This window comes from Oryx dammah, unplaced genomic scaffold (genome assembly GCF_014754425.2).
Source record: "Oryx dammah isolate SB20612 unplaced genomic scaffold, SCBI_Odam_1.1 HiC_scaffold_21, whole genome shotgun sequence".
NCBI classification, from domain to species: domain Eukaryota; kingdom Metazoa; phylum Chordata; class Mammalia; order Artiodactyla; family Bovidae; genus Oryx; species Oryx dammah.
Window position 1 is genome coordinate 56,844,909 of NW_024070205.1, and position 12,298 is coordinate 56,857,206.

Consider the following 12,298-nt stretch of genomic DNA (forward strand, 5'->3'; position numbering starts at 1 on the left):
CCTTTATTTCAGTGATGAGCAAAGTTTTGTTTTGTTTTTCTTTTAGTTTACCTAATAATACTAAAATTGGCGTAACTGCACAATGTTATCTACACCAATGAAAATAATCCTGTAGTAGCTTTAAAAAACCTAATTTCAAAAAGGCTGTCATAAATCAAATACATACTACTAAGAAAATGACTTGTGTTCTTCCCAATATACACAGATGAACAAAAAAAAAATGTTTTTTCCAGTGTATTGAAAACAAATGCAAAGCATTTTAAAGAGGGGAGAGAAGCTCTGCCATATTAATAGACCAAGTCTTACTAATATTTAGAGCAAGACTCAGAGAAGGCAATGGCAACCCACTACAGTACTCTTGCCTGGAAAATCCCATGGAGGAGCCTGGTGGGCTGCAGTTCATGGGGTCGCTAAGAGTTGGACATGACTGAGCGACTTCACTTTCACTTTTCACTTTCATGCATTGGAGAAGGAAATGGCAACCCACTCCAGTATTCTTGCCTAGAGAATCTCAGGGACGGGGGAGCCTGGTGGGCTGCCGTCTACGGGGTCGCACAGAGTTGGACACGACTGAAGCGACTTAGCAGCAGCAGCAGCAGAGCAAGACTTGCTTCCTTCCTTTTTATCATGAAATATAAAAATATGATGTACTAAATGTACCTTAACAGGCATTTTCTTCTGCAACTTAGCTCTATTTTGAGATCTTAGACAACTATATTACATATGTTTTTAAGGGAAAATAAAGACAACTCTGAATTAGAGTATAAAAGCTGAACAAAATTTATAACAAATAAGAAAGCAGATTTCAAAGATAAAAACATTCTCATAACACAAACAAATCAAAATTTAAGTGCATGGAACTGGTATAATAAAGTGAGAATTTCTCCTGACCTATATACTCTGGTGGTCTAAATGTCCCAAAAAGTTGTGGCAGTTTTAAAAATAAAATTTGCAATAAAAATAAACAAGCACATACAACTTTCACACTTGAGATGACTACAGTGGATTGCAAAGTAAGGATAAATTTAATATTCAAACAAAATCTGAAAAGATAATTTGGGTAAGAAATACAAGTAAATGCTGTATAAGTGCTCAGAAAGTACTCATTATAGCACTGTAATAAAAACTTAGAAACAGCCAAATGTTGGGATGGGCTACATTTATTTGATTTTCATACAGAGGGAGTCAGGCAACCATTAAGAGCTAAGTTACTTAGGGTGCTTGGATTAAAGTCTGTGACAGATGATTCTCATTTTTAACTCCCCCTGCTGATAAGCTCAGATTTTAATAATTATTTAGGGGCTCCCTAAGGAATGTAAGGAAGATAAAATTCTAATTTGAAAACTGAAATTAAATGAGGATAATTTCATGAGGAATTTGGGGTAACCATACAAATATGAGAATATAATATGTTCTAGACTTTTTTTCCTGTAGCTATTTTATTAAACAATCCATCGAAACTGTAAAAAAAAAAAAAAAGAAAAAGAAAAGAGCTACCATTTTTAATGGCTACCTATTAATTCTTCCAAAATTGACTTTATTTCTTCTTTTTCATGTTTCTTCATAAACAATTTTATTAGACATCCCTACATTTGTCTACCTATATATATATATACACACATAAGAGATGTTAGTGTAGAAGAGATGTTAGTCCTTTTGCTTCCTTAGGATAAATACTTAGAAGTGTAACTTTTTATTACAAAATTGAGATTGTGCTTTAAAGTTTTAAAACAATTTCTAGTGATATTATTCTTCTGGAAAATAGAACATAAGAAGTAGTCAAAATTTGTCTTTTGAAATATAAGAAATCCCCCCTTTGTTAATAAAATGTTATACTTAACACAAACACACAGTTAACTTATAACCTAAAGATCAGTATAAATTACTGTTAATAAAAGTGGGTGAAACCACTTATCACTACATAATCTCTATGCTTCCATCTTAATGCTGCATTTCATAAAGCAATAAGTCCATCATAAAACTTTGTACTTTACGCAATGGCCTTATCTAAATACACATATTTATGTGTCCTTCCTGGGTTTCAATCTGTGAAAATGTACTAGGTAGAACCAGCCACTGTAAAATCAACCAATCATTCTGAATTTCGATATCAACTGGGCTGAAGTTTATTTAGCATGTTACTAGAAATCAAACAGCATTAAGATTATAAGGTAATGAAGAAACTGTTGCTGTCATTTCAGTTCCCTGCATTTTGTCTTTATAAAAGCAAAAATGCTAAGGACTGTAATAGTTTTTCTTCTGGAAGTCACTGGCATTAAGAATGAGGTAAGAGGCTAAATGTTTCATATTTATTTACTACGTTTAATTCCAGAAATTGGGGGTGGCGTCTGTTTTTAATTTAATCCTATATTTTGAAGATGACAGGAAACAATTTTGGAGAAATTTTTATTTGATGAATACTATTGAACTTTTTCACAAATAAGTCATTATTATTAACATGAGCAAAATTTGAGGTAGCTAAATCTAACACTCAAATTTGAAATTCCTTGCATGTTTCTAATGAAATTTCTCATATTTCTGTAAATCAGGGGCTAAGTTTCCTAAATGCATGTTAACTATTGCATTAACACTTAACTGTTCTGAAATGAAAGAAATTCAATAACTTCTTTTCCTTCTTAGTTTCTATATTTCATCTTTATTATGCTAAAGAGTAACTGTCTTTACTAATTAGTAATAGATTTCCATCCAAATTATAAAGATGTTATATCACAGATTAAGATAAATGATCAATGATATAAAGTCAAAAGTGGAATTATTTCTTGAGAAAATACAAATATGTATATAAAGTACAAATGAGAACATGAACGCAAAATAAAAATTAAACATCAAAGTTTCATATCTACCAGTCTCTCAACTTCTGTAGAAAAGAATAAATCAATATTTTCTCCTGTGAAAATACGTAAGAGATAATTTATACTTTCATTCTTCAAAGCGGAGGGAACCTTCTAATGTTCTTAATGGCATCATCGATTGTAACAGCAACTCCATGTGGACTGTGCATCAATTTCCAGTGGAGATGCTGTTACTTTTGATGGCTGCCAACTCACTGCAATGTAAAGGCATATTCAAGGAAGGTGAAAAAAATCATGGTTACCTGATTCTCACTTGATTCAGGAAAAAAACACAGACATCCTTTCATGCAGTCTTTAAAAACTGACAAATAATTAAGAATTAACATCCATTAAAAAAAAAAATCAACTGTTATGCCCCTTAAAGGACCAAAAATGGAAGAGGATTAGAGTTATTACTCAGAAATGGTGTACAGGAAAATGACCTATGAATTGACAGACAATGTGACTAAGTCAGTCTGTCATTTCTGTAGGCCAATATTCTGTATATCTCTGCGACTTCAAAATCAGAAATCAACTATACCACGCAAACAACACAAAGGTCAATGCAGAGAAAAGAATCTGTTACTCACCGTGTAAACATACCAACTGTAAATAAAACACACATTATACCTAAAGAAAATCTGCTTGTTTTTTTTGACAAAGCTTACATTTATTTCACCTACGTCACTGATCAATTGGCCTATGTACCATTTTGTTGTAGTGATTAAATAATGGTCAAATAAACCAGCTTGCTCTACTTACTAATATGTACAATTGGTACACTTCAATCACTTCAAGAAAACTCCTTAAAAATCTTGCTCTCTAAATGCGGAGAAGAATGAGGAACAATCACAGTGTTTTTATAAACATTTCCTTGAAGGAAAACTCCCTGGCAAGGAATTTAAGCAATACTTGTGTAAATTTATCTCAACTTTAATTCTCAGTAGGGGAAATAAGATACTAGTTTTTATGTGATCAAGCTCTAAATTTTAAAAATATAAGCAACAATATTTAGGTCAAAGAGTCTTAGCTCCAAACTGTAATAATATTGCAATAACCTTACAATCACTTCCTGACCTCTAACTCCTAGCTTCTTTTTTTAAAACACACTCTTACTCCTCACTCCTACTTAAAAGTTTAAACTCCTTAGCCTGGTCTTCAAGACTCACTTCAGTTTTCCCCAGTCAAGCTTTCTTAGGTGTTTATCTTTCTGTTTCCCTCACCCACACCCTGCAGCCCCATTACAGTTCCTATACATGCTATGTTTTTGTCACTCTGGGTCCTTAGCTTCTAATACCACTACTTGCTAAGTACTTTCCCCCATTTCCTGCCCAATTCTCAAGGCCTTTCTCAAATGCTGTATCCTCTACAAAGGAAGCAAACAAACTATTTTGGGTTCAAAGCAAATCCTTTAGTTCTCTCTGAGCCATGTTGCCAGAAGGTGTCAGATTATCCATGAAGTAGTGATACAAGAATATTTCAAAGTGAAAAGGAACCTTCACACCAAGGATACTCAGAGCTACCTAGGTGAAGGTGAAGGTGAAGTCGCTCAGTCGTGTCCAACTCTTTGCGACCCCGTGGACTGTAGCCTACTAGGCTCCTCCATCCATGGGATTCTCCAGGCAAGAATACTGGAGTGGGTTGCCATTTCCTTCTCCAGCGGATCTTCCCAACCCAGGGATCGAACCCAGGTCTCCCACATTGGAGGCAGATGCTTTAACCTCTGAGCCACCAGGGAAGCCCATGCAGTAAAAGGTAATTTAAAACAAAACACTGGGATCGACAATTTAAAAAAAACTAAAATATATATATTCATAAAAATACCACGTACAGCATACTAATAACGTAGACAATGAAAAGCACAACCTTTTTACAAAAATGATGTTGAAGCCCAAAGCAGGGCACATTCCCTTCTGCTGTCTCCTGAATTCTCCATTACTTGCTGCCTCCAAGCCCTCAAAATCCTCACTGGATCCTCAACTGATGAAATGTGAAAATACTTCCCAAAATGTAGTCAAACTCTTTGTTCACATTACAGAATAACTTAGTAAAAAAAAATCTGAAACAAAATTACTCCCCCAAAAATGAAAATTCAGGATATATTCCCCAAAGAAATGATTAATATTCCCCTTTCCACATCTCTTAGTAGCAGTAACAATCCCGAAAGCCACCCTAATTTACCAGAAGATAAAGTAGCTAGATTATCACCACAATAAGAGCAGGGACCATGTCAGTCTCGTTTATTGCCTCAGAAAAAGGTCTAGTGTATGACTAGCAAGAAAAAAAGAAAAAACTTCTTTTTACCGTACAAGCTTTTCTACTCTGAATTGTTTGCTAGGTTCATGTATTATCTTTCCAAATTAAAAAAAAAAATTAAGCAAAAAAAGAAATAACTAGTGCATTCAACTAGATTATAGTTTCTTAGATTTTAAGTTATCTGTACAATTATCTAACACCATTTCTACTGAGAGAGAAAGCAGACTCAGGATGAATCAAAGTTACACACCGGGCCACTCAATCTGCTCACTTTGGCTTCCTGACGCCTTACTCCAACACAGTGCTAGGCACACCATCAGGAACAATGAATTCTCAAAGAAAAAAAGTCAATGACTTTACTTCTGAGTTATCAGTACTGAAAATAATCCAGTATTTGTTCACACTTCACCCATTTGAAAGGATCTTTTTGAAATTTATATTTTACTTCCCTAAAAGACAGTTATTTTAGACTATTTTATTTAACATATATCAAGAGTTTCCCATAGTCCACTATTTTTCCATTTTTGAAGAAAATACAACTCACTTTAAAATGCTGAAAAATTGTGAAAGAGTTCTACCTGTTGATCAAGACTTCATCTTTTGTCTTATGGTGAAACACAGGAATTGGAACACCCCAAACTCTTTGCCTTGATATGCACCAGTACGGCCGCCTATCCATCATTTCAACCATGGCATTCAATGCTGATCCAGGAATAAATTTCACTTTTTTCAACAATTCCTGCAATTGATTCACAAATCAAGTTCAGTGAGAGAAAGCAGAACAAATTTTCTAGAACTCCCATTCTTTATCCTGATACAGTTCCTTATTTTGGAAGTTTATAGGCATTTACATGCCCCCTCTCCCTGCCAAAGAGAAACTAATCTAAAAGAAACCATAGATTTCAGAGCAAACAAGGCGATATTAAAACAGGGCCACAAAGGATCTAATAAATAACATCTAGAGCAGACTTCACCTTTGAAGGAAGTGCCAAGCGATTTTATACTAATTTCCAAACACTCCTAGATCAAAATTGGTAATAACAGGTTTAATAGAAGTATTACACAGTATTAAACTTCAGTTAAACTCAATTCAAACTTGACTTCCAGGTTTCTTTTTTAAATATTTAAGAAATAAGCTCCCATCTTAGGCTGACCAACAAGGATATTGCAATACAACCTAATTTTATGTAGTATGGTTTACAACATAGAAAACACTTTCTCAAAATAAGTTGCTTATTTACTTACTGTCTCAAGAACTCGCCTTCCCTCCACCTCCCCCGCAAAAAGCTGTAAACTACTGGCATGTGATTTCATTTCTCAGTTTCCAAGAAAAGAATTGTATAGTAAAATGTTTAAAAATATCCATAAGTGAAAGCATGATAAACTTCATTTCAAAAAGTCTCAACAAAGAAGTCTTTCTATTTATTTAAAAAGAAAAAAAAAGAATTTTTATATTTTCAGAGCCTGATTAAACAAAACAGCTTCCTTGCTTATCTGACCAGAAATCCAAAGCCTTTGTAGCACCACCTACAGGTAGAATGGCAATATTTGCAATTTATTTTGATTAAAATTTGAAGAAATGTGGATACTGACTGGATATTTGATTTAGTTAAGGAATAACTATTATTTTTTAAGGTGGTAATAATGACATGAAAATTATGTTTTAATTTTAAATATCAGTATATATGATGAAATATTTATGGAAAACATAATACCTAAAAGTTGCTTTAAAATAATCCAATGAGTAGGAAGTGTAGATAATGAGTAGGAATGTAGATAAAAATAAAATTGGGAAAAAGTTGATTATTGTTGAAGTTGGGTGATGGAAACATGGGAGTATATTATTTTCTCTATTTCTTCAAAGAGTAACTAAAAATTTTCCATAAAGAAGTTAAGAAAACAAACTTGTCTTTAGCATATTGAATCAGCATCAGACTCAGATGTTCTGCAACAAAAATCTGTGCAGAGCTGAAAGTCACAAACTACATTTACAGGTAAGAAAAACAGGCTTTATAGAGAAATGTAAAAAAACAGAACAAAACAAAGAAACAGTCCATAGCACAGCTCCCCAGTCTACATGAATGTAGAAAGTATAAACTGCCTCCACAGCTTTGGCAAGGGCCCCAAACTGGCAGGCCAACAAATGAACCAATTAATAATAGTAATGCTATATGCAAGCTGTAAAGCAAAATATCTGTATACTCAGCATGGTCAACAAATATGTATTTGAAAAACAAAAGCAAAATATGTTATTTGAGCTCTTTCAGTTAATAGAATCAAGTTATTCATGAGATACACACACACACACAGATACATCTATGTATTGAAGAAAGACCTCAAATATACATTAATATTTAAAATGCCAGCTATAAAGTATTTGTTAGCTCAAAGAAATAGCTTTTCAAATGAACTGTGATTTCAATTTTAAGGAAGTAAAGCGTTTTAAAAGAACTTTGGTGAATGCCTATTACATTCCAGACACTATTCTGGGAACTCTTATTCACTTATCTCATGAGGTAGGCGTTATTAGCACCTTTATACAGATGAGAAAAGTGAGGTTCTGGGAGTTTAAACAATTTGCTGAACTCAAGTCCTAATTCTATGCTCTTTCACAACACGGGCAGGAAATTAGAGCAAACTAATTAACCTCTTTAAGCATGAGTTTCCACATATGTGTCATGAAGGAATGGAGAAATCCAAGGTCCTTCCAGATCTAAAATTCTACTATTTTATGAAACCAATTAATAATAGTCTTAATTCCATCTACCCTCAAAACCCTACCCTAACCTCACAGATAAACCTTTCATCCTGAGGGAATGATAAACCCAACCCTTATAGTAGGATGCCCTTTATACCTTGGCTGTAGTCTTAATATCCGTGATATTTACAAACCACTGCTTGCTGGCACGAATAACTACTGGTTTCTTAGTTCTCCAGTCATAGGGATAGCTGTGTACCAGTTTTTCTTCTTTCAACAAATTCTTTGCAGCCTGAAGCATCATTATAACTTAAAAAACAAAAAACAACTTACATTAGACACAATGAAAAAGTACTATGAAAACTCTAATAACTCTCTAAACCTCCAGGGAGTACGAAATCTGAGCAGGGAGCAAAGGCATAGCTGGGAATCTCCAGACAAAAAAAGCAGAAACTGTAAAACCTTCATCAGACACCAAAGTATGCCATTCCCATGGGCTCTTCTCAAAGACGACAGAACACACCTAGAATTCTACATCTCAAATCCAGAGTCACAATCTCTCATACTATGAACCTTAAAATGGTCTCCAGGTAATCCAAAGAAACCAGCTACACTGGCTTGAATTTTGTCCCCTAAGTCCTTGCCCCTACGACCTGTGACTGTGACCTTGTTTGGAAATAGGGCCTTTGTAGATGCAGTCTGCAACTAAGATGGGGTCGCACTGGGCCTCCTGATAGCTCAGTGAAGAATCTGCCTGTGTTGCAGGAGACACAGGAGATGTGAGTTCAATCCCTGGGTCAGGAAGATCCCCTGGAGATGGAAATGGCAACCCACTCCAGTATTCTTGCCTGGAAAACCCCATGGACAGAAGAGCCTGGCGAGCTACAGTCCATGGGGTCACAAAGAGTCCGACACGGCTAAGTGACTAAACCACCCACACTGGATTAGAGTGGGCCCTAATTCCAACGCCTGGTGCCCTTGTAAGAAGAAGAAAGACTACAGAGAAGAGACACATGGAGCAAATGACAGGGGACAATGGAGGCAGACTGGAGTGATACAGCTATAAACCAAGGAAAGCCCAGGATTACTGGAGCCAACAGAAGCTAGGCAGAGGCAAAGAAGGACTTTTTCACAGAGCTTGCAGAGGGAGCAGAGCCTGGCTGACACCTTGATTTCAGACTTCTAGCCTCCAGAACTGCGGGAGAATAAGTTTCTGTTGTTCTAAGCCACCAAATTTATAGTAGTTTGTGACAAGAGCCTAGGAGAATTAATATACTAGACCTAACTGGCCTTAGTCGTGGTGTGGGCAAAGAAAGGTGTTCATAGCGTAGGTCAGTGATATAAGAGTTACAAGAGGAGTGAGAGTGTTTGATTCAGTCAACATCTAGCCCCAAGGTTGACTTCATCCTTCCACAAAACTAATACTGCTGATGACTATCTCTATTGTTCTAAAACAACACCACTCCCTGCTGACTGCCCTGATTTGATTAAACAAGTAGGACAATTCAAAGTGAAAGATGAAAAAGTGCCAAACTCCATTTTAAACCATGTAGCAAAATAAAATATAATTTCAGCTTTTTGCTTCTGTTCAAAGTGCAAGATGAGAGAACTGTCAGCAAAGATTAATGCTGGCTGCTTCTCAGAAAATGCATATTTACATTATCAACATTAAAAAAAAAAAGAAAAAAAAAAAAAAAAAACATCAACATATACAGGACTCACCTGCATCTGTTCCCTCTGTAAGAACAGCTTTGTTTTGAAGTTCAGGACCCGCAGCATCTGTGAAAACTCCATCTTCATTCACTAAACAATCCTACAAAGAGTCATTCTGAACAATTAAAATAAGGCATCAAGACTTTCTATCTTATGACAATATCTGACAAAATAATATATAATGTATAAAACATCTCATTATAGTCTAGTCTTTCACTGTACTGAAAATTTAGGTACCACTTCTTAGTCAATCAGAATTTGTGAATTTAAACACTTAAATCACCAAAAAGGTAAACTGTATTACTAAAGCACATACCTAAAATTTAATAATAAAAAGTAACAAGATATACTAAAACCTTCTGTTAACTTACAGATCTGTGGCAGTGTATATACACTGTGAAGACTTTGAAACTTGTCTTTAACTAAATGGAAAAACTTGCTACGTAACTCGTGTAAAATAAATTTTGAGAGGATGGTTTAGTCTGAAAAAAAATGGCTCTTTTGAACTATCTAGTATCCCAGGTGGCTCAGTGGTAAAGCATCCACCTGCAAATGCAAGAGACACAGGAGATGCCGGTTTGATCCCTGGGTCAGGGAAGATCCCCTGGAGCAGGAAATGGCAACCCACTCCAGTGTTCTTACCTTCGAAATCCCATGGACAGAGGAGCCTGGGGGGCTACAGTCCCCAGGGTTGCAAAGAGTTGAACATGACTGAGTGACTTAAGCACACATGCACATAAGCAAAACCCACTTGCCATTTTTCAGGGCTTGAAAGTAATCTGTCTACGTGACTTAATACTTGGGAAAAAAAATGCCCCCATTTACTATGTATTCTTCAATTTCAACTCTGTGCCAATTCTGTGCTGATTCTAGGAAATGATTCTTAATTAGTATGAGCTAATGAGGTTTATTGCACAAAAGCATTTCACAACTTAACTATGAAGACAAAAATTATCACTTATTATCAAAAAGTAAAGATGTTAGTGTTTATCACTTCAATTCTACAAAAGCAATTATTAAAAAGGGAAAAAGAGAAGCAGTACCGTGGACAAGTTGTGTTGAGAAGCTACACTGTAATCTTCCATGCCATGAGCCGGGGCTGTGTGAACCAGCCCTGTCCCTTTTGTCATGGTCACATGATTGGCAGGTAAAAGAGGAGACTCCCTCTCGGAAATTAAAGGATGGGCACAAGTACCATTTTCCAAGTCCACACCTGTGGGGAAAGAAAACCACAACCGAGAGTTATTTTACATGGCGATTCTTCTACCTCTTGAAGGAAAGCTACAGACATCAGGCTGAGAACAGCAAAATCTGAGACAAGGCTGGGCTCAAATTCTGGCTTTCCCTTTTACTTCTTCTGTGACTTTCAGGAATCTATAAAATGTAAGTGATTACAGTTTGTATCTCACAGGTCTGCTGTGAGGATAAACTGGTTGATGCATGTTAAGCATTTTGGGTAATGTATCACAATACTTGCCGCACTGCAAATTCCTTAAAGTATTGGTAATTATTAAAATTAAATAGATAATCAAATGAACCCAAGAACATTTCTCTAATTTAGGTACAGTTATGTGCCTTTTACAACAGAGGACAAAAAAATTTTAAACCAATGGGTCAACGACCAGCAGGTTCTAATACTATCTCTGTGGGAACTCATTGCTGTTGCTTTGCATGTTACCCTGAAAAGGTGAGATCTGATAAATAATACCTGACAGTTACTGGGTACCCACTGTATACTGGACTCAACATAAACTCTTACCTCACCTTCATAATAGTACAAAACAGCTAACATTATCTCCAATTTACAAATCAGAAAACAAGAAAACACAGGCAATTTGTCTGAGGTAACATGGCTAACAAATGACTGAACTCAAGTTCAAAGGCAAGTCTGACTCTAACACCCTACGTAACTCTAGCTCCCTTTAATAATATACCGTACCCATCATCTATGACGTTTTCTGTCGTTGTTATCATGTATTCACCAAGTCATGTCTGGCTCTTTATAAACCCATGGACTATAGCCTTCCAGGCTCCTCTGTCCATGGGATTTCCCAGGCAAGAATACTGGAGTGGGTTGCCATTTTCTTCTCCAAGGGATCTTCCTGATCCAGGGATTAAACCTGCATCTCCTGCACTGCAGGTGGATTCTTTATTACTGAGGCACCAGGGATGGAGAAGGCAATGGCACCCCACTCCAGTACTCTTGCCTGGAAAATCCCATGGATGGAGGGGCCTGGTGGGCTGCAGTCCATGGGGTCACAAAGAGTCGGACACGACTGAGCGACTTTACTTTCACTTTTCACTTTCATGCACTGGAGAAGGAAATGGCAACCCACTCCAGTGTTCTTGCCTGGAAAATCCCAGGGAGGGGGGAGCCTGGTGGGCTGCCGTCTATGGGGTCGCACAGAGTCGGACACGACTGAAGTGACTTAGCAGCAGCAGCAGCAGAGGCACCAGGGAAGCCCTCTACACCATTACTGTTTCCCAACTTCACTGCCTCTTGAGTTGAGCTCCACAAACTAATCTTTCTTTCATACACTCTTAAAAACAGTTTCAAGCTTTAAAATGCTTCGCTGGTTCTACCCATCCACTTACCCAACATACTAAATAGGTCTGTTTATTCTATCTAGTCTTTAGCATTAATAACTGAAGAATGGTTAACGGCTCTCTTATGCCTCAGATATTCCCCACAAATCATTCTTCATCTTTCCAAGCTAAATGATATTTAACCTAAAAAAAAACTGCCTTTATAAATTTCTCCACTTCTATGATCCTTTTT

General features: G+C 36.3%; 1 protein-coding gene across 1 annotated transcript in view; it reads right to left on the minus strand.

Annotated features, from left to right (window-relative positions):
* IARS2 (isoleucyl-tRNA synthetase 2, mitochondrial) overlaps positions 1–12,298 on the minus strand; it is a 47,741-nt gene that overhangs the window by 23,313 nt on the left and 12,130 nt on the right. Inside the window, exons 9-12 of the mRNA XM_040263256.1 lie at positions 10,563–10,732; positions 9,529–9,619; positions 7,964–8,115; positions 5,687–5,847 (exon numbers count right to left, since the gene is read on the minus strand). Of these exons, the coding sequence (XP_040119190.1) occupies positions 5,687–5,847; positions 7,964–8,115; positions 9,529–9,619; positions 10,563–10,732 (574 nt within the window). The remainder of the gene's footprint in view (positions 1–5,686; positions 5,848–7,963; positions 8,116–9,528; positions 9,620–10,562; positions 10,733–12,298) is intronic.